At 31.2% G+C, this 24,275-nt stretch overlaps 1 protein-coding gene across 1 annotated transcript in view; it reads left to right on the plus strand.

The window, feature by feature from the left end:
• LOC111689730 overlaps nt 1-22,725 on the plus strand; it is a 39,248-nt gene extending 16,523 nt beyond the window's left edge. Inside the window, exons 3-10 of the mRNA XM_046946131.1 lie at nt 1,634-1,818; nt 19,573-19,752; nt 19,836-20,005; nt 20,088-20,755; nt 20,901-21,346; nt 21,416-21,743; nt 21,826-21,927; nt 22,276-22,725. Coding sequence (XP_046802087.1) covers nt 1,634-1,818; nt 19,573-19,752; nt 19,836-20,005; nt 20,088-20,755; nt 20,901-21,346; nt 21,416-21,743; nt 21,826-21,927; nt 22,276-22,703 — 2,507 coding nt within the window. The 3' untranslated portion in view covers nt 22,704-22,725. The remainder of the gene's footprint in view (nt 1-1,633; nt 1,819-19,572; nt 19,753-19,835; nt 20,006-20,087; nt 20,756-20,900; nt 21,347-21,415; nt 21,744-21,825; nt 21,928-22,275) is intronic.
• Nucleotides 22,726-24,275: the final 1,550 nt, after the last annotated feature.

A 24,275-nucleotide genomic window follows, 5' to 3' on the forward strand; every position in this document is an offset into this window, starting at 1 on the left:
CTTTCGTTATTCACAAAATTGAATTGATCTTTCGCATCAAGAGATCGAACACTGGCACTTTCCTGAGTAATAGGTTAATTTATAAATAATTATTCAAAATCTTGCTATAGGCCTATTATCGGAGAGAATTTTTAATTTTTCATTTGTGAAACTCAAAAAGAATGATGGTCCCTATTCTGCATTTTATTTTGAATCGAAATTTTCTTCGTTTGGCAACTTTGGAATTTTGCATTTCGTTTCTACTCTCCGCCACATAAACAACAATTTACAAAAACGTAATTACGATCAAAATGCATCAAAATGCAACATACAATAGTAAAGCATTGAAACGAAATGGAATTGCTTCTTCTTTTTCTTACGATTCAGTTTTTTGTTAGAATACCTTTTTTCGATCATTTGAATGAGAGTACATCCTCTTGATGTCTATCAAGTGATATCTTTTCATTAACTAGTGTTCAATTAATTGCCAAAAATGTCTCCAAATCTAACATTGTGATGTCATTGGAAGCAAGTGCTTACTAAGCTCGCTTACAAATAGGGATATAAGTAAGTACTTGCTACCATCTCCTGCAAATAATGAGTTAAGAAAGTAGTTTTGTTTTTGAGAAAATAAATTGCCTTTAACAATACGTCCACTGTATATTTCAAGGCATAAAAGTAAGTACTTACATATTATATTATTTGTAAGTCATTACCTATAGTAATGTTGATGCTATGTAGTAGTAAGTTGTTAATTAAGTACAAGTCATTGCCATGTTTTTGTTAGCTTTTTAGATGTTTGAGTCCACATGAGAACGGTAGTATGTATATTCAACATGGTCTCGAACACTTTATTCTGGAATATTAGAAATGAAGCCTAGGTATTATAGCGCGTCAAAAATAGTATATTTTTATCTCAAAATCGCCATTTAATAATATTTTAAAGATAGAGTTATGAAAAAATATTCATTTGAAGTACTTTTTTAAAATGTTTAGAAAAGATTATTTCCTTCTCTTTAAGACAATATTAATTGTAAATCTTTTCTAAACTTAGATACTCGACAGAGTTACTTCTCACATCGCATTAATTTAATGCATTAGTTAAGTAAGGTTATGTTTTTAACTTGCAGACCATTTAAACTTTAATACACCAAAACTAATTTTTACATAATTTCAGATCGTTCTCGGTATTCAATCATTAAAAGTGTAATTAAATTTCAAGGATTATGGTATCTTATTCGGTATTTTATTAAAACGTTTCATAAAAAGTTTCATAACTCTTCAAATGTGTAAAAAAAAATAAACATAAATATTCAATGAAGTTAAAAACAACAACAACATTCCATAGGAAAATATTTAAATACATATAGATCTTGTTGCCAAAACCTGTAACAAATATACCAAGTAGCATGAGTAATAAAATAAACCTAATAAACTTAACAACAATGTTTTATAATAGAAAAATATAATTGGAAATTTGCCACAAAAGTCTAAAATTATTGCTGACCCTGAGTGACCAGCATTTTAAGTATATACTGCAGCAGTATATACTTTTAATAAATAAAAAAAATTAGTTCCAAGTTGAGCGAATGAAATGTCTTTTACTCTCGTTTTCCCATTTACATTTAGCAGTTAACTTTATTTATATTTTCAGATGAGCTTGATAGTTTTATGTACCAAACTGTTGGTCATATGGGTATTGAGATCTTGGCTAAGGCAATGGGTTTACCATTGTATCGTCAAGAGACTAAAGGAAAAAGTACCCAAACTGGCAAACAATATGTGCCCACGGACAATGATGAAGTTGAAGATTTGTATAATTTATTAGCATTATGTAAGGTAAGTAAAAAAATAAGATAAAAAATATAAAAATATATATTTTATATCAATCACAATTGAAGAAATAATTTCAATTAATATTCTCACATGTCCCATAGACTCGACTTTAGACTATTTATAGTCTAGGTTTTCGGCTATAGACTATTCTTTAGTCTCGACTTTGGCATATAGACTGTTCTATAGTCTCGACTATAGACTGTTTTATAGTCTCGACTACTGACTGTTTTATAGTCTCGACTACTGACTGTTCTATATTCTCGACTATAGACAGTTCTATATTCTCGACTATAGACAGTTCAATATTCTCGACTATAGACAGTTCTATATTCTCGACTATAGACTTTTCTATAGTCTCGACTATAGACTGTTCTATAGTCTCGATTATAGACCATTCTATAGTCTCGACTATAGACTGTTCTATAGTCTCGACTATAAACTATTCTATAGTCTCGACTATTGACTATTCTATAGTTTCGACTATAGACTATTCTATAGTCTCGACTATAGACTATTCTATAGTCTCGACTATAGACTATTCTATAATCTCGACTATAGACTATTCTATAGTAGAGACTATAGACTATAGACAGACTATATATATAGACTGTTCTATAGTCTTGACTATAGACTGTTCTATAGTAGAGACTATAGACTGTTCTATAGTAGAGACTATAGACTGTTCTATAGTAGAGACTATAGACGGTTCTATAGTAGAGACTATTGACTGTTCTATAGTCTTGACTATAGACTGTTCTATAGTCTTGACTATAGATTGTTCTATAGTCTCGACTATAGACTGTTCTATAGTCTTGACTATAGGCTCTTATATAGTATCGACTATAGACTGTTCTATAGTCTCGATTATATACTGTTCTAAGGTCTCGATTATAGACTGTCTCGACTATTGACTGTTCTATAGTCTCGACTATAGACTGTTCTATAGTCTCGATTATAGACTGTTCTATAGTCTCGATTATAGACTGTTCTATAGTCTCGACTATAGACTGTTCTATAGTCTCGACTATAGACTGTTCTATAGTAGAGACTATAGACAGACTATATATATATAGACTGTTCTATAGTCTCGACTATAGACTGTTCTATAGTAGAGACTATAGACTGTTCTATAGTCTCGACTATAGACTATTCTATAGTAGAGACTATTGACTGTTCTATAGTCTTGACTATAGACTGTTCTATAGTAGAGACTATTGACTGTTCTATAGTCTTGACTAAAGACGGTTCTCGACTATAGACTGCTCCATAGTCTCGACTATAGGCTGTTCTATAGTCTCGACTATAGGCTGTTCTATAGTCTCGACTATAGACTGTTCTATAGTCTCGACTATAGGCTGTTCTATAGTCTCGACTATAGACTGTTTTATAGTCTCGACTATAGACTGTTCTATAGTCTCGACTATAGACTGTACTATAGTCTCTACTATAGACTGTTCTATAGTCTCGACTATAGACTGTTCTATAGTCTCGACTATAGACTATTCTATAGTCTCGACTATAGGCTGTTCTATAGTCTCGACTATAGACTGTTTTATAGTCTCGACTATAGACTGTTCTATAGTCTCGACTATAGACTGTACTATAGTCTCTACTATAGACTGTTCTATAGTCTCGACTATAGACTGTTCTATAGTCTCGACTATAGACTATTCTATAGTCTCAACTATAGACTTTTCGTTAGTCTTAATTATAGACTGTTCTATATTATCTATAATAGATTAACCTCCATGATCATAAATGCATATTAAAGTAGTTGTATGGAAGAATTTTGTATGGAAAATGTGCGCAATAAATCTAAAATAAACGTTTAATATCTTTATGAATACGGGGGTATATGTTTAATATCGACACAATCTGTGAATTGATAGTACATTTAATTTCATTACGTTTAGTTTCATAATACAATAAAAAACGATTTAGGTTCTTTGTAATCTAAGCAAACGATTTATATATTTTAAAACACGTGCTCATCAGATCACTTAACTTGCTGCACCTTTATAAAACCAAGTACATATAAATAGAATTAAAATTAAATCAACAACCCGAAGCAATTATTTACAGAAAGAAATGCATGATTAACGTTTAAAAAAAATAGACAACAACAGCAATAAAAAAGTGTCTACAAATTTTTCTTCAAAATATTATAATTTATTATTTTGTGGTATAAAATGGATTGTAATATAAATAATAATATAAACTATTGTTGCATTCTCGATCTTCTATTTAAACCAAATAATAATTATAACAACAACAATAAAAAAACAACGTCAGAATAATCAGTTGTGTCAATAAACAACACAATTTAAAATAGCATCTTTAAACAAAAACAGACAGATCTATATACATAAATACTATGACATACATACATATGTATGCATTCATACAGTGTGTCAAAAAAATTTCTTTAAATTTTATATTTTTCTCAAGCCACTCAAGTGTGTAATTTTGTAATTTTTAAATCATGGTTGATTAACCATATACGGACACCACTATATGATAAAAGGCCAAAAATTAGAAGACTCGTGTTATCCAGTTTTGTCCAAAGTCATGCACTTTTTTAGTTATAGGACCCCAGTGATCATTTTCTCAGGCTCATATCTTGCAAACCATTCGGAATTTTAATTTACTCTCTGAGGGAAGGTTGTTACTCTTATCACAAAGAAGTAAAAAAACGTTATATTCATGATCAAAATCGCAACTATTGCAAATAACTATTAATTTCCAAAGCCGTCGTATGGTGGTACAAAAATAGTTAAGGTCTTATGTAATCTTTGTAATGAATGATTACTAATCGTCGGTTTTAAATAGGTACGTGCTTAAAGATTTTTATACCCTACACCACTATAGTGGGTCGGCCATGCCCGACTACACTTTCCTACTTGTTTTTGTTTATATCCAAATACGCTCAAAAAGTAAATTGAACATGCGTCCTTTTAAATCTATTTTTTTCGCTAACAAACTTTTCTCACGCACAGTATGTTTGTGGTATTAAAATACCATACATGTGTTTGCACATATGAATAAATCAATGCAGACTTCAAAAGAATGGTTTTATATAAATCACGGAGCTAATGAAGTGATACAATAAAAATTGTAACTGACGTATTGGAAAATATTAATTTTAATTCTGAACATTACTTTAATGTAAATCACAAATTTTACTACAAATATTTAAAACTCAATATGGTTAAAAAGTAAAATTGTGTTTATTATAATAACGTTAATATGTGTTGCAAATATTAACACATGATTAAAGCCTTTTAAATAGCTGCTGCCATATGCAGAGACACACATCTACTATATATGTAAATATGTATATTTGTGTGTATTTATCTGTCTACACAACAAATAATACAATAATAATAAAAATGTTGATAGACCACAAAAAAAAAATACAAAAAAAAAATATTTCATAAAAAACGGTTTTATTAATAGAACATTCTTATGTCAGGAATTGAACTACTATATATGTATACTACAATCACATGTATAAAGATTCCATATAATCATCTAATATAAAGAAAGGTACATTAAAAACACACATTTTCCATTCAGATTAGATTTGTCATTTTTAGAAAAATTATTTTATTAATAAAGTTATTTTACCCTACACCTCTATAGTAGAAAGGGTATTTTGCGTTTCTGATGATGTTTGTAACACCTAGTCTAGTCTATAGTCTAGTTTACTTTCCAGTTTAATATTTAGTCTATAGTTGTTTTTTCGATACGCTGGAGGTGTGGAATTTTCATAAATGTGTTCAACCCGTTTTGAAAAACATGCACTATTCGCAAATGCGCCTACGTACTAAACCATACCCCCTTTTCTTCAGACCATTCGCGGGACTGCCATTCGGTATAACTTAACGGGGGGTTCAGCTAATCGCTGTTCACACTGTATGGATCTCGTTAGACCAAACTACTTCTTTCCGCTTTGCGGTTTCTTTCTGCTATCATTAGCAATGTGTTCACCATGTCTACGAATCTTTTTACTGATTCCCAGCAGGTTTTCGATTGAAACATAACTCCTATTGTATTTCCGGGAGTCAAGTTTTCACCAACACATAACTCCAGTTGTTGTCTCTGTACTATAAATCGCGTACATTTGATGTAGACGTGCTCCGCAGTTTCATCTTCGTGTGTACATTCAGGTCATCTAGGTGAACTATCGTGACCAAATCTGTAGAGGTAACTCCTGTAAGCTCCGTGGCCCGACAAAAATTGTGTCAGGTTATAGTTAATTCCCCCATGATTTCTGTTGATCTGTATTATTCCACCTTTGTTGCCAACTATGAATAGATCTTTCCCTTTCGGCAGGTTCGGATTGTTTTTGAGCGCATGATATATAACAGAAAGCTCGTATGCTGTTATGTCTATTGGCAAAGCACCAGAGATGACGCAAGCTGTTTCTAGGGATATTGTGCGATATCCACTGCATACTCTTAGGCAGCTTTTTCTAAAGAGGGAGATTATGCCTTTCTTGGCCGACATTTTTGTCATTCTCCCAAACCGAGACTCGTGAGAGCAATAGTCTTCGACTTTGACGTGGACCTCCAACATTTGGCATCATCCTTACCAGTGCATTAACTGCCTTTTTGCATGCATATCCCATGTGAGTTTTAAAGTTCATCCGATTATCGATCATCACCCCTAGGTACTTGATAGCCCGAGATGATATTATTGTACTGCTGCCTACTGGAATCGTAAGTGTTTCGACCTTTCTTTTTCTGCTGACAAGAACAGCTTCTGTCTTGTGGTCTGCAAGATTAAGGTTTACTGACTGTAACTAAGATTTTAATATTGTTACAGCTTTATAGTCTAGTCTATAGCCTAGTTTATAGTCTAGTCTATAATCTAGTCTATAGTCTAGTCTATAATCTAGTCTATAGTCTAGTTTATAGTCTAGTCTATAGTCTAGTCTATAGTCTAGTCTATAGTCTAGTCTATAGTCTAGTCTATAGTCTAGTCTATAGTCTAGTCTATAGTCTAGTCTATAGTCTAGTCTATAGTCTAGTCTATAGTCTAGTCTATAGTCTAGTCTATAGTCTAGTCTATAGTCTAGTCTATAGTCTAGTCTATAGTCTAGTATATAGCCTAGTCTATAGTCTAGTCTATAGTCTAGTATATAGCCTAGTCTATAGTCTAGTCTATAGTCTAGTCTATATAGCAGCTGATTATATTTTATATCTATGTAGAGCATGCATAATGTCAAAAGTTGTTATTGTTTACATGTTAAGAATGTTATTTGTTTACGTTTCTTACTTTTGACATTATGAATGCTCTACACAGATATAAAATATAATCAGCTACTATATAGACTAGACTATAGACTAGACTATAGTCTAGTCTATAGTCTGGTATATAGTCTAGTCTATAGTCTAGTCTATAGTCTAGTCTATAGTCTAGTCTATAGTCTAGTCCAGACTAGTCTATAGTCTAGTCATAATGTCAAAAGTTGTTATTGTTTACATGTTAAGAATGTTATTTGTTTACGTTTATTATATTATTTTTGACATTAGTCTGATTCTAGTACAAAAACAAAATACATTTTGTTATACCCTACACACTTTAGTGGGGAGGGTATATTGGGTTTGTGCGGATGTGTGTAACGCACAATAATAATAAAAATACCCACCTAAAGTATAACAATCGGCTCAGAATTATTTTCTGAGTCGGTTTATGTCCGTCCGTCTGTCGTCAATATAAACCTTGTAATTAAACTAGAGGTCGCAATTTTGAAGATAATTTAATGAATTTTGGTACATGATCTTCTATTGTACCAGGGACGAAGACAATTGAAAATGGTTACGATCGGCCCATTATTTCACCTAGCCTCCATACAACTTAACCCCCGAATAGGTCTTGTAAACCTTGTAATCAAAATACAGGTGGCAATTTTTGAGATAATCAATGAAATTTGACACATGATCTTTTATGGTACCGTAGTCGAAGTCTATTAAAAATAGTTAACATCGGCCCATTATTTCTCATAGCCTCATACAACTGAACCAACGAATAGGCCTTGTAAGCCTTGTAATCAAACTACAGGTTGCAATTTTGAAGATAATTAAATGAAAATAAATCACATTTTATTTTTGTAAAAAGTGTAGGGTATTATATGGTAAGAAGTAAGAAGCTCGCCCGACTATAGCTTCTTACTTGTATTTGTATTGATGTAGTGATGCAGTCACCTTTCTTAGTGTGCGCTGGTCTAGTCTATAGTAGATTACAGGCTAGTTTATAGTAGACTACACGCTAGTTTATAGTAGACTACACGCTAGTTTAGACTAAACTATAGACTAGTCAATAACCTAGTCAATAGCCTAGTCAATAGTCTAGTCTATAGTCTAGTCTATAGTCTAGTCTATAGTCTAGTCTATAGTCTAGTCTATAGTCTAGTCTATAGTCTAGTCTATAGTCTAGTCTATAGTCTAGTCTATAGTCTAGTCTATAGTCTAGTCTATAGTCTAGTCTATAGTCTATTCTATAGTCTAGTCTATAGTCTAGTCTATAGTCTAGTCTATAGTCTAGTCTATAGTCTAGTCTATAGTCTTGTCTATAGTCTAGTCTATAGTCTAGTCTATAGTCTTGTCTATAGTCTAGTCTATAGTCTAGTCTATACTCTAGTCTATAGTCTAGTCTATAGTCTTGTCTATAGTCTAGTCTATAGTCTAGTCTATAGTCTAGTCTATAGTCTAGTCTATAGTCTAGTCTATAGTCTAGTCTATAGTCTAGTCTATAGTCTAGTCTATAGTTGATAATACTGTTGGCCACTACTACTGAATAGTCATATTATTTTAACACGCCCATTTTATACTGGCAAACATATCAAGAATATAAAAATAGATATATAATTTAAAAAACTATTTTGCGCAACGCACGAGCCCCCATATACAACTTTTGGTATATATTAATTTTTCCAATTCTTTTATTGTTTTATCTAGATGGAAATGTTCTTACATTTTTTCAAAAATAATTGTTTATTTTTTATATATTACATAATATATTCTTGTATATTTTCGTAACCGATTATGGCCAACAGGCTAGTATTATATTTGAAATAAAATCAATATATTTATATATTATTTTTATTATATTTTTATATTTATTTATATTTGTCTTATTTTAGATAGCAATTGTATATCAATTTATTTTATTAACATACTGCAAAAAATTTTCCAGCTAAATAAGATGAGTAAATAAATACAACATGATTTTGACCCAGAAATATTTATGTATTTTGTTGCAGTAAATTTTTGTTTGTTTTATTTACACAAATCTTAAGAAAATTTCCCCATTACTATTATTTTTTTATATTATTTTCTATATATTTTCTTGCTTTAATTCTCAACAAACAAAACAATTTGTCTTGACGCCTTTCCTAAGACATGCATGTGGACAGATAGAATCATCATCATCATCGTCGTTTTCGTAGTCTTCTATGCATTATCCACATTCCTATATACATATTAACAATGTGTGTGCATAAATATTTCTACATATAATTAAACAGAAGAGGGCCACTCCTGGCCCTAGTTAAGGAATTTATTTATTATGTTCAAAGTTTTTTTGAGAAAAATACTATTAGCAAGTGTTTCTTTTTGAAAAATTATATTTACATGTTTAATGTTCAAAAAAGGTTTGCCTTATCTGTTCTATTATAGAAATTCAGTAAAAAAATATTTCCTTTCTAATAGATTCAAATAATTTACGCATTTTAATGTGAAAAAGTAAAAGAAAATACATACACCACAGTATTTAAATAAGCAAAATAAATTTTGTACACATATTGAAAATTATTTATTTTTAAATAAGCTTAGAATGAAAAAAAAAAAACAAATTTATGTGACCTAATATTCTTTTCATATTCTCCGCACACTTAATAATACTTTGTATAAATACAATTTGAATATTTCTTTTAAAAAGTTTCAACGGTGAAAATTTTACACAATTTATTGATAATTATTTAAAAAATATTATCATTATAGATGTTTTAATGAGTAATTTACATTTAATATATATTTATTTCTTTTTAAATTTTAATATAAAACATTAGTTGGCAAGATAAAGTTTTAAATAATTTTTTAAAAAAGACACATAAATTAATCGACATTCAATGCCCACTACTCAATACTTTTCTGACACGATTTATGATGAGTTTTAAGATCTACAGTTATTTCTTAACTAACAAGTAAGAGTTCTTTATTCGGCTGTGCCGAATCTTATATACTCTTCACCATGGTGTGTTAAAAAAAACAGACAGTACTAAAAAGTCTTCTTTTAAATAACTTACTTCAGGCTCAACATGCTTAATTTCATGTTTCTAGATTTGAATTTATGGAAAATTCAAAAGAATAACTTTTGAAAAACGAAAATGTACCCAAAAGTTCCCTTTTATGGGTTCTCACCTAATTCAGACTCTACGCACTTAATTTCATGTTTCTAGGTTCAATATTATAAAAAATTCAAAAAGTACCTTTAAAAACAAAAAAAAAATACCAAAAAGTTCACTTTTCCCGGTACTCACCTAATTCCGACTCTACAGACTTACTTTCATGTTTCTAGGTTCATTTTAATAGAAAATTCAAAAAGTACCTTTTGCAAAAAGAAAAAGTACCATAAAATTCCCAATAATTTGTTTTCGTCTAATCCGGGCTCTACATACTTAATTTCATGTTTCCGGATTCATTATTATAGAAAACCCCAAAAGTACCTTTTGAAAAAAGTTCCCTATTATTCCCTATCATTTAATTCCGAATCTACATACTTAATTTCATGTTCCTAGGTTCAATACTATATAATATTCAAAAAGTACCTTTTGAAAAACGAAAAAAAATACCAATAAGTTACCTTTTATGTGTTTTCGCCTAATTTAGAATCTACATACTTAATTTTATATTTCTAGATTCATTATTATATAAAATTTGAATTCAAAGTACCTTTTATAGAACGAAAAGTACCAATAATCCCCTGTGATGTGCTCTCGTCTAATCCGGACTCTACATACTTAATTTCATTATTATAGAAAACTCAAAAAGTTTCTTTTGAAAAACGAAAAAGCAGCAAAAAGTTTCCTTTTATGTGTTCTCATCTAATTCCGAATCTACATACTTGATTTCATTTTCCTAGATTCAATATTATAGAATATTCAAAAAGTACCTTTTGAAAAACGAAATGTACCAAAAAGTTCCCTTTTATGGCTTCTTACTTAAGCCAGGTTCCACATACTTAATTTTATGTTTTTAGCCAATAACAACACACTAGTGCTGCTCTCGCTCTGCTACTCTTGCTCTGTTGCTCTCGCTCTGCCTTGTTTTTATAAACAAGAGTACTTTGACAAAAATTTACCGTATGATTATGTATTTTGTTTTCGTTTTTTGCAATTTCTATTTGAGCATTAATAAAAAATCTCAATTTTTTATGAAATTTTGTTTATATCTCCTTCATTTGCTGATTTTAAATAGCGATCTTCTTGAAAGCATGTCTAACAGAATTATTGAAGATTCGGATCTCGCTGATATCTGGGATCCAGATTTCAACAAACAGTCAGACAGACGGACATGACTTAATCGATTCCGCTATGTAATCTACTATTAAAGCTATTAAAGAGCAGATTGATCAACACCTCTGGCTATTCGGAAGGACAGTAAAATATCAGCAGTTTACAGTCCACTTAATGTTAATTGAACATGTTAAAGTGTAATTTTTCGGGGAGTTTGATAGAAGTGTTTTCGACATAAAAGTTCATTCTCAAAAGCTTTCATACTACTTTTGTGCCTTTCATTCCAGCATGTAGAGAACATGATAATTGTTAAGATCTAATCAAGGTTCTAAACATAATGTCAATTATCCTTACCTTCTGCTTCGACATACTTCATTGAATATCACTTTACGCCCAGTCTATGTACGTATATTGGACAATTTAAGCTGGTATATACAGAGCAGCATCTGCATCGTAATGTTGCATACCCATTGGAGTTATTAATTTAAACTCAGTGATTTAAAGGGCTCAAAACTATTAATAATCCTGTATTTACCTACAATCCTGTTGACAATAACTGGGGCTACTAAAACTCATTATTCTTCTCTATTAGAGACTATCAATCCCTTAAGTCCAGTTGTTTTGTATGGTATTTTATGAAATCTAGGCAAACTTTCTGGCAGTGTAATCAAAATATTCTACATTTACTACTTCTACAACAATTTTTCCTTTTTAATAATAGTCACAGTAGTACATTTAATGACATTTTAAAGCATTGTTGCCCAAAATCTCGATTCCCTATCACGCGAGATAGGGCAGGAATATTCTACTGACGTTGCGTTGACATACCTACACTATAAGCTTACTTGTGTATTTTCTGATTTGAGCATGGGTTTGTTGATTATCTCTCAGTTGGCAAAACAAAATTAACTCATTTGCTCATCACCATTTATCGGAGTAAGATCTGTACGAAACTTTTTTAAAATCCACGCAGAAATACAATAACAAAATTTTTAGAATGCCGAATTTATGTAGGTGAATGAGAGAGCACAGCTGATAGTTTTTATATGTATGAACTTTAATGTACGTTGTCTGTCAAAATCCATAATAACAATTTGACAGTTAGAATATACTTTTTAGTTTGCAGTCATTTTATTAGTACAGTTTTATTTTGGGTTACATTTTGTTCTCTGCTGCTTTAAGGGTCTTTCACACGATCACACTTTACGTACGAAAAGTCTAATGAAAAAGTAAATTGAAATTCCATCCGTATAACAAAAAAGAGAATAAAAGTCGTATTATTTATATTTTTGTGTTTACACAATTGGTACAAAACAATTAAAAAGTCAGATGGAAACAGCTGTTTCACATTTTTTTATACGTGTTTACATAAAAATACATCCCTGATCTAATGAGAGCGTCTTGTTTTTTGAATCATTTCAAAAAATGAAGAGAGCCATACGACTGTCAATGTGTGATGGTTTCATTAGACGATCCCATCCGTACTCTTCTACAAAAAATTTTGACACAACATATTACTTTTGTGATCGTGTAAAGTCGGCTTTACCAATACAAATGAATGTGCAACAGTATGTGTATGGGCAACACTGTTTTAAAGTTATTTAACTAAAGAATAATAATTTAGCTAACAATCAAAATAATTAACTTTGAAATAAAATACACAAAATGTCAAATGGTGTCAAAACTTTACATTAAAAAACATGATACTTTGATTGCAACCTACGCAGACACGAATGCGTGGGAAGGAAAATAGTAATTTTCCTTTCTAAATACATACATACAAAATAATTTAAAAATACAAAATATGTACATATATACATATAAAATATACAAAAAAAAGCTATTCATTGCGAAGATTGTAACAAAATTTCCTTTGCTATACGTTAACTTAATGATAGTTTGGATAATAATTGTCAAAAGAAAACTTAATAATAATAATAAAACTATTTTATAATTTAGCGCTATTTACACGATGGTCTAAAAAGTAATTCAATTGTTGTTTATATCCCTAATTCATGTGCAAATATTTCTATATACATATTATTAGCTGCTTGAGTAAAATAAAATAAAAAACCCGCAAAAAATACCAACAAATTCGTTAATATCAGAATGTCTATTTTAAATATTTATTTTTGTATTTATTTCAATTCAATTTGAGTTTGTTGTATTTATTCATATTTAAATGTTAATTAAATAAACATATAAATAAGCTCTAACTAAATAGAATGTATTAAAAAGGTACCAACCACAGTTCTGACTGCAAAATGTATATTTTTTTTCTATTATTTTTTATTCTTTCGCATTAAAACGTAATTCCAATATGAACACTAATTTATTTTCCTTTATAGTAAAAATAAATTAACGTAAATACAAAATGATATGCAATTATTGGTATGGAGATTTCAGTGTAAATATGGCGAAAGAAACGTGACAAAAAATGTCATATATTTCTCGACCATGCAGCACTTATAGTTCTTTTCGGTTTAGCCATTAACCAGGTTCATCTTGTTTCATAAAATCTATAATCTAATTTGTAACTTTATTGAATCAATTCTAATATGGAATTCATTCTTTCTAAGGTGTAACCGAATATAGCTAACATAACATCTCGACAAAAAGCTGCAAAAACCATGTTCTATACAAGACTTGATGACCCTCAGTAATTCTATAATAATAGGTCCTTATATGACCCTAGCCCCTATGAAGAGTCCCCATCAAAACTTCACTTAAATGTCCACAATTGTATTCAACAATAAACGGCTTAAGTATGTATATCTGAGGCAAGGTACAATTCAACCAAAATGCTTTATTATGGCAACTAAATCACATTACATTTTTGTCAAAGGTCAGCCTCGCCCGACTATAATTTCTTACTTGTTTGTTCTTATGAATAGACACAGATCAGCTTCACAAAACGGTAAATCCATTTTTATACCCTTCACCTTCGTGAGAAGGGTATATATAAGTTTGTCATTCCGTTTGTAATTTCTATAATATAATTTTCCGACCCTATAAAGTATATATATTCTGGATCCTTATAGGTAGCGGAGATGATTAAGCCATGTCCGTCTGTCTGTCTGTCTGTATGTTTGTTGAAATCAGTTTTTAGAAGACCCCAGATATCTGCGAGATCCGAATCTTCCATAATTCTATCAGACATACGACCGGCAAGAACGCTATTTAAAATCAGCAAAATCGGTCCATAAATAACGGAGATATGAGCAAAAAACCGAGACAACCTCTGAAAATTTCATATAAAATTTAGATTTTTTATTCATGCTCAGACAGAAACTGCAAAAAACAAAAACAAAATACATAACAATACGGTAAATATTGTTATTGTAATTTGTTTATAAAAGCAAAGCAGAGCAAGAGCAGCAGAGCAAGAGTAGCAGAGCGAGAGCAGCACTAATGTTTTGTTATTGGCTAGAAATATGAAATTAAGTATGTAGAGCCTGGATTAAGTGAGAACCTATAAAAGGGGACTTTCTGGTACTTTTTCGTTCTTCAAAAGGTATTTTTTGAAATTTCTATAATATTGAACCTAGAAACATGAAATTAAGTATGCATGGCCCTGATTAAGTGAGGACCCAAACAAGGGGAGTTTTTGGTACTTTTTCGTTTTTTCAAAAGGTACTTTTTGCAATTTCTACAATATTGAACCTAGAAACATGTAATTAAGTATGTATGGCCCGGATTAAGTGAGGACCCATAAAAGGGGACTTTTTCGTTGTTCAAAAGGTACTTTTTGCAATTTCTACATTATTGAACCTAGAAACATTTAATTAAGTATGTATGGCCGGATTAAGTGAGGACCCATAAAAGGGGACTTTTTGGTACTTTTTCGTTCTTCAAAAGGTACTTTTTGCAATTTCTACAATATTGAACCTAGAAACATGTAATTAAGTATGTATGGCCCGGATAAAGTGAGGACCCATACAAGGGGACTTTTTGGTACTTTTTCGTTTTTCAAAAGGTACTTTTTGCAATTTCTACAATATTGAACCTAGAAACATGTAATTAAGTATGTATGGCCCGGATTAAGTGAGGACCCATAAAAGGGACTTTGGTATTTTTTGTTTTCGTTGTCCAGGTAAAGTTGCAATTTCTACATTTCTACAATATTGAATGTAGTAACATAATTTGTAGTGTGCCGGATTAAGTGAGGACCCATAAAGGGGGACTTTTTGGTACTTTTTCGTTCTTCAAAAGGTACTTTTTGCAATTTCTACAATATTGAACCTAGAAAACATGTAATTAAGTATGTATGGCCCGGATTAAGTGAGGACCCATACAAGGGGACTTTTTGGTACTTTTTCGTTTTTCAAAAGGTACTTTTTGCAATTTCTACGATATTAAACCTAGAAACATGTAATTATGTATGTATGGCCCGGATTAAGTAAGGACCCATAAAAGGGGACTTTTGGTACTTTTTCGTTTTTCAAAGGTACTTTTTGCAATTTCTACGAAATTAAACCTAGAAACATGTAATTAAGTATGTATGGCCAGGATTAAGTGAGGACCCATGAAAGGGTACTTTTTGGTACTTTTTCATTCTTCAAAAGGTACTTTTTGAAATTTCTATAATATTGAACCTAGAAACATGTTATTAAGTTCGTATATCCCGGATTAAGTGAGAACCAGTAAAAGGGGACTTCTTGGTACTTTTTCGTTCTTCAAAAGGTACTTTTTACAATTTCTACAATATTGAACCTAGGAACATGTAATTAAGTTTGTATGGCCCGGATTAACTGAGGACCTATAGATGGGGACTTTTTGGTACTTTTTCGTTCTTCAAAAGGTACAAAAGGCTTTAAACACATCATGGTGAAGGGTATATAAGATTCGGCACAGCCGAATATAGAACTCTTACTTGTTTTAATAAATATTTCACTAATCTATTATTTCAGCAACGAGGAGCCAGTTTTAAACCATATGAACTTCTTTGAAATTTACACACTCATTTTGTACCATCACTATAGCCCTCAGGTTGTTTCATAAATACTTCTTCTTCTAACTCTCCATAAAGAAATCTACTGCGACACCAAATTGAAATAGATTTATTGTTGCTAATCTTACTCGGAAACCCCACCTTAACTGTAAAGCTTTTGCGCCTTTTGTAATATCAGATAATTCCCATGTGTAGTTTTCTTTTAGGGAATTAATTTTAGAATTCATAGCCTTGATCCACTGATTGCTTTTTTGGCATTTATAGCTTCTTTATAGATCATAGGAGTTTCAATTTTATTAATAAAATCTTGGATTTCCATAACAAAATCATCATATCTCGGATTTGATATCAACGTACGATCTCTTAATCGTTTTGATATTATATTAGAATGGTCATAGTTAGTATATCTTATACGTTTTCCTCTCAATCTTCTATCAGGAATAATTTCTTGAACATTATCATCTGATATTACAATTTCATCTAAATCATCCTCTAAAATTCTTCTTTTATTAAGAAGGTTATGCGTTTGTGCTGAAGTTTGTAACACCCAAAAATACCCACCTTAAAGTATACCAATCGGCTCAGAATCACTTTCTGAGTCGATTTAGCTATGTCCGTCCGTCCGTCTGTCTGTGTATCCATGTAAACCTTGTGCGCACGCTGCAGGTCGCAATTTTCAAGATAATTTGATGAAATATGGTAAATACTCTTCTTTTGGTTCAGGGACGAACGCTATTGAAAATGGTTGATATCGGTCCATTATTTCTCCTAGCCCCCATACAACCGTACCCCCCGAATCGGGCCTTTAGGCTCACAATTACGTTAAATGTTTTATAATGTCAACAAAAATCAGCAAAAATTCGTTTTATAGAATAATAAATGACAATACTAATTTTTATAGAAATCGGGCCTCATCTGACTCCCCTTCAGAAAATGACTTGAAGGTCAAAATTAACTTATAATTACTAATAAAACGATCAAAATCTACATAAATGAATTTGAAGTAGACGTAAATTCATTTACCAAAATTTATAAGGATAGGCCTATATTTACCCCTTCTCTCCTCTTGTAGAAAATCTCTTTTTTTGTCAACAATAAGTAGAAAATTTCACATAAAACAAATTAAATGCTTAATATAAAAAAATCTAGAATTTTAACATACTGACTGGTGTAGGGTAGCATATGGTCGGCAATGTCCGACTATAAATTCATACTTGTTCATTATTTCGTTGTTCTTTATCTAAAAATTTAGTTTCTTCATTAGCTGCATTATCTGCATTTTGACTTCTGTATTCTTCAAACTTAAACTTAGCTTCATTATTTTTGACTTTATTTCATGGTTGTCATATGATGACCTCGATTTTTTGCTAACATAAGCAGTTTTTTACTTCAGACTTTTGATTTACAAAAAATCCAATACAACACTTCGTATATGAATCTTTAAAAATCACCAGGTACTTTTTTTTTAGATAATAATTCACTAAATGATCCACAGATTTTAGCTGTCACAAGTTCACTGCGACAAGTAGCTTTATTTCTATGATAAAACGGCAACCTATAAGCTTTTTCATACATACATGGTATACAAACAGTCATCATCTTTAACACTAATACCCATATCTAATTTAATCTTCTGTATGTGTCGCTTGTCTTGGTGAACCCATCTTTCATGGTAAAGTTGAAGTAAATCGGATTTTAAACTTCATTAACTTCTTCCATGCCGTACTGCTTTATCGCTTTTATTTTGGCTTTATAAAGTGTACCACCTACTGATCATGACCCGCATAAAACTATTTCATCATCAATAAATCGTTTCAAATTAGTTGCTTATCCTGAGTTAATAGCACTGAGAATAAATTTCTTGTGATTTAAGATACATACCAAACGTCTGCTAAACACAGCCCTCTCTGTTTTTTTTTCTTGATTTTTGATTCTATTATACCTTTACCAATGGCTAGTAGAATTTCTTCTGAAGTTTGGACTTGAAAATGACTCAATCTTTAAAATTGTCTTTACAGTTAGTTATATGGCGTGTTGCTCCATTGTCAATCCACAAAGATGTCGTATCGGTATCTTGCACCATATTTCCTTTGTCTCTTAATTGCAATTTTCAGTGAATTTATAATAAAACAAGTAGGAAAGCATAGTCGGGCATGGCCGACCATATAATACCCTACACCATGGTATATTTTTAAAAATTTTATTTTTTATAAAGAATTTTTTATGTTAAATATTACCATAATTCCAAAACATTTAAGCAAATATTATGCAAAAATTTCTAAATGAGTCTTTATATAGGTCAAATATGGGCCGATCCTCGGTAAATTTGGGAAAAGTATATATTTTAAAATATCAGTTAATTTTGTTGAGTTTCATTGCGATACAAATGGTTACAAGTCAATTTTAGACGTTTAAGACATTTTTTGAAGGGGGGTTTGTATGGGGGCTAGGGTCAAATAAGGGCCGATCCTTATGAAAATCTGCAGTGTCATTTATACTTATATAAAACTTAATTGTGCCAATATTTAGAGAGATAATAGAATATTTGACGTAATTATCGCATAAAAATCGGAAGGTACGGTTGTATGGGGGCTAGGTGAAATAATGAACCGATTTCAACCATTTTCAATAGGCTTCGTCCCTGTGCCAAAAAACATGCTTGGTCCAAATTTCATCAAATTATTTTGAAAATTGCGGCCTGTACCTTTCGCACAATGTTTACATGGACAGCCAGACGGACGGACGGACATGTCTTAATCGACTCAAAAAATGATTCTGAATCGATCGGTATACTTTAAGGTGGGTATTGGACCAATATTTTTGTATGTTAAAAACATCAGCACAAACGTATAATACCCTCCCCACTATAGTGGTGTAGGGTATAAACATAGTCAAGGCCATTGAAATTAAAAATTTCGTTTATTTTAACTTAAATAGATATTTAATGTTTATAAATTAGCATGTTGTTTGTTTATGAAATGAAAAAATTATATACATATACATATTTATATTACTGTATATGCATTTAGATTTCTTATCACAGATAAAATAAAATGTAGTAAATACCATCAAATATTTTTTAAGGGAAATAAAAAAGAATGTACTTATGTTGTAAACATTCATATAAATTATAAACGTTTTTTGTATATTAAACAACCATATTATTAAATTTTAAAGAAATAGACACGCAGTCCTGCATTATTTAAATAAACAGAATATTTTTATATTATTTATCAATTTTACAAATTTAATAAAAAAATTATTTACTTTCTTTTGTTGTTTACAGGAAGAAGTACAAGCTGAAGCGGTGGCTGTAGGTGCCATACTCTCCGATTATCAACGAGTCAGAGTGGAGAATGTATGTAGTCGTTTGAATTTAGTGTCATTGGCCTATTTATGGAGGAGAGATCAGACTGAACTACTGCAAGAAATGATTGATTGTCAAGTTCATGCCATATTAATAAAAGTAAAATAGAAACAGAAACAGAAACAGAAGAAGGAGAAAATCAAAAACACAAATGTTCATTGTTTTTTTTTCTTTGTTTGCAGGTGGCTACTTTGGGTTTAGTTCCTGATCGTCATTTAGGAAAATCACTTAGAGAAATTCAACCTCATTTGATAAAAATGCGTGATAAATACGGTTTGAATGTTTGTGGTGAAGGTGGTGAATATGAAACATTCACCCTAGATTGTCCTCTCTTTAAGCAGCGTATAGTAGTGTAGGTTAAGTTTTAATAAATTTTTTAAAACTTTAATTAAAATTTTTTGTTTAATTATTTGTTTCTTTTTTATTCTTTGCAGTGATGATATACAAACTGTTATTAGTTCTGCTGATCCTATTTGTCCCGTTGGCTATATTAATTTCACCAAACTATCGTTACAACCCAAAGAAGCGCAACATAACTGTGATGTTTTTGTGAAAAAATCTCTGGACTACATAAGTGACCTCAATGAATCCACATATAGTGACCTCAGTGATCCCGATCTCAGTGAAACTGAGCTTGAATTGATCGAGAAGGAGACACGCATGCGTGAATCCCTAAGTCAAAATGAATTGATATCGCGTAGCAACTCATTTGGTCGACATCTTGCCACCTCATCCTCACCCATACCGATAGTGACGAAGAGCGCAAGTGTTGATGAGCAAACACCATCTGCATTGTTATCCTCGTCGGCTGCTCTGTGTACTGCCTCATTGCAGGCTGGCAGTTTTGGTCCGCCACGTCCCTTGGGCAGTAGTACAGCAGCAGTTTGCGGTAGCCTATCGTTAGCCATTTCCTCAATGGCTTTAACAGCCGGTGGAGCTGCTGGTGCTGGTTTAGGTGGCGGGATGTCGTCACTTATAAGTGGTTGCCTGAATACACAGCCACCGAGTCCTCTTAAATATGAGCGTGAATTCCGTCCATTGAATAATCGACCCATAGTTGCCATAAATCACAAAGGTTGGATGTGGGTAACAGGCATACAAGGTAAGTTAGATTTTGAATGTACATTAAGAATCAAGTTTATTCAGCCTCCCATCTTTATAATTTGTGGAAAGGAAAATTCTTTAAAGGTTCTGTTCATGAACGTCATGTCCATTAAAATTTATTAATTTTGTATAAATTATTTCAGGTTGTGCATCCACATTAGAAGAGGGTATGCAGCATGCCTTAGACTCCCTACGCTCCTTAGCTGCAGAGCACAATTATGAGATGAACAATTACTGTTACATAACAATGTATGTGCGTTCCATTAGCGAATACGCCACGGTTAATCGGATTTACGGACAAGCTGTAAATTTTCAAAATCCACCCACTAGGGTGTGTGTTGAATGTCCATTGCCGGAAGATTGTCATGTTGTATTGGAAGCTATTGCCTTTAAAGCACCCATGCGTAGAAGAGCAACACTTTCTATACAAGAAAGTGAGGGTTCAGATGATCAATCCTCTGCCGCCATGGTTAATAGCTGTAGCAGTAGTTGCACAAATGATGTATCATGCAAACGTAACACTATGCATGTACAAAGTATATCACATTGGGCTCCAGCCAATATTGGTCCATATAGTCAATCCACCAAGGTATTTATTTTGTTTTTGTGGTAAATCGTAGCTGTAATTGTTTTCATGTTTGTTTTTCTTTTTTTGTAGATTGATGAAATAACTTATATTTCTGGTCAAATTGCTTTAGTACCTGGTAGTATGACAATCATTGAAGGTGGCATACGTCCTCAATGCAAATTAACATTGCGCCATATATCACGTATTGCCAAGGCAATGAATGCTCAGGGACAATTACGTGATGTTGTACATGGCATTTGTTTTGTTACACATCCAGCCTTTATAGCCGAAGCACGTCGTCAATGGGAGAGACGTACCACAAATGCCATCATGGATTTTATTGTTGTTCCTGCATTACCCAGAGAAGCTTTAGTTGAATGGCAGGTATGGGCCCATACCCACAATGATCGCTTCGAATGTAAGTTCAAGAGTAGTAATTTACAAAAGCACGTGTAACCATAATATAACAATCATATTATAAACTTTTATATATTTTGTAGATGAAGAGACTGGCTGCTCAATTAGTGACTATACAATTTCCATAAGAAGACGTTGGAATTATGAAAATAACTGTGCTGCTATTGTTTGCTACATTTCAACAGGTAATTAATTGTATTGACCGACAACTAATTACATTTATATGTAATTGAATAAAAATGTAATATTTTCATTTTAATTAATATACTTAAAAGTATGTAAAGCTCCATAAAAATTGCAAGCGAATCAAATTATAGTTTACTTTATAGTTTTTTAACGTATTGCTTATCATGTTACAAACATAGTTCACCAAATTTGTTTATAAAATACTGGATAGATTTCCCTTTTAAGTTTCTATATTAAATTTATTAAAAACTTTCTTCCAAACTTAAAAAATTATATAAGAAATTAAGAATTATTAAAAGCTCATATTTTAAAATGTATTTTGTTCTTCTTTACTTTCCACCTTTTAGGTTTAGCCTCATCAACTACACAACTAACTCAACTATCCGATGATATTTTAACTAATCACTGTCGTTTAGCACAAAATCTTACCGCTGAAAATATGGATGAAATTCTAACATACGTGGTAAATCGTCTACTCAAAGACTATCCTCTGGTGAAAAGTAGTGAAAACTTGGAAAACGCTACAAATAATAATGGATCTCTAGATCATCAGCAACAACAGCACCATACCACACCATCGAGCATACCGGCCATACATCTAAAAGTGTTCTATCAAGTAACGGCAACACCCTCGGTGGATCTAATACTAACAGCTTTAAATGATTTCCGTCAAAAATGTCAAGATACAGCCAATATTGCTTTTACGGTTTTGCCAGCATGCAGTTTACACAATTTCAGTACTTTCCTCTCAATATGCGGTGTAAGACATGAATAAATGATTATAATTAAATAAATAAGCAAAACAAAAACCACAACAACAATTATGTATGTCGCCGTCAAAATGGATTTGTTAATGATTTTTTATTACTATTAAAAATGATTATTAGAATGTTTAAGCATAAAAAGTAAGTTTTTTTTTTAAATGTAATTTTTTGTTTTCTGTTGCTTTGGACCAAAAACGAATAATAATTTTCAAATGAAACCAACAAAAAAGAAAATGTGGACTTTTTACTAGAACTAAAAGAGTTTCAATAAAAAATTTATGAAAATATAAAAATAAATATTGACAAGTTTTTATTTTACTTTTTTTTAATTATTCTGTAAGATGCACTGATCAATTTTTTATATTTTTTTTAAATTTCGTTATAAAAATTTTTATTTTTTAAATATTGTATCAATATAATAACAAATATTAAATAAATTAAGCTGTCCACACGAAAACTTTAGGGACTTGTTGACTTTCTTAATTACTTTTTCTTCACTTTAGGGCTCAGTTAGTTTTTCAGCTGATTCTTATCACTCAGCGAAGATGGCCACACTGGAGCCACATAATTGACCACTGTCCGACCAATAGTTTTATAGGTAGCCAAGAACGATTCTTTGTAAGCTGGCTGTGAAAGTTGACCCCCAAATCTTTGGCTTGTTCACAGTCGGTTGGCTGATGATAGTTTCAGGTTACGTCCAGTAAAGAAAAGATGTATTTTTCCGAGATAACTATTCACTTGATCACATACATAGTTAACGTTTTGACCCGTTGCCATAATGGTGTCCGCATATGATATAACTTCCACACCTTGATTATAGTGGTAGAAGTTAAACAGAAGAGATTTTAGGACCGCCTTGTGTTACACCTTTTTTGAGTTGGCAATCAAATGCCAATTAATAATCATATAAGTTAATCGAAAAATATATTGATTCTGACGTTAATACCCTTTGATGTTTTTGAGTACAAGATTAAACTTTACAGTGATGCAATACAAATCAATAGTTTGTTTTCAAAACAATGGATATTTTATAAAAAAGAAAACAATTGTAAATGTAATATGAAAATTAATAAAATCTTAAATTTAAAACAAAAAATTATTTTGATTTAATTTATACTAATCGATAAACCAAACATTTAGGGCGAGTTTTACAGATAAAAATAATCTACATTCTTTGTTTAAACCTAGTTTAATACATGTTTTGTGTTTTTCCGTAAACAGTAACGTTATATATTATCTTAGTTTAACTGAGTGTTATTGGCCAATTAAACTTAAATTATAAGTGAGAAATCACAATTATGAAAAACAATAAAACAATGATTTCGGAAAAACAAAAACTTAATATTTGACATTAATTGCAATTTTCTGATTTGTTTTGTTTTATTTATTATTATTTTAAATGTTTATTTAACATTTTTCTAAAAATTTTTCATTTTACAAAAGTATTGTTTGCAAAAAACAGCTGTTCATTGTTTATGTTTTTGAGTGAAAACTTGGCAATACTAACAAAGTTAACTAAGCTTAAATCTAAAACTGAAAAACACAATCATCGGTTAAAGTCCGCCTAAATTTGTTCCGAGTTT

This window comes from Lucilia cuprina, chromosome 3, assembly GCF_022045245.1.
Source record: "Lucilia cuprina isolate Lc7/37 chromosome 3, ASM2204524v1, whole genome shotgun sequence".
NCBI classification, from domain to species: Eukaryota; Metazoa; Arthropoda; class Insecta; order Diptera; family Calliphoridae; genus Lucilia; species Lucilia cuprina.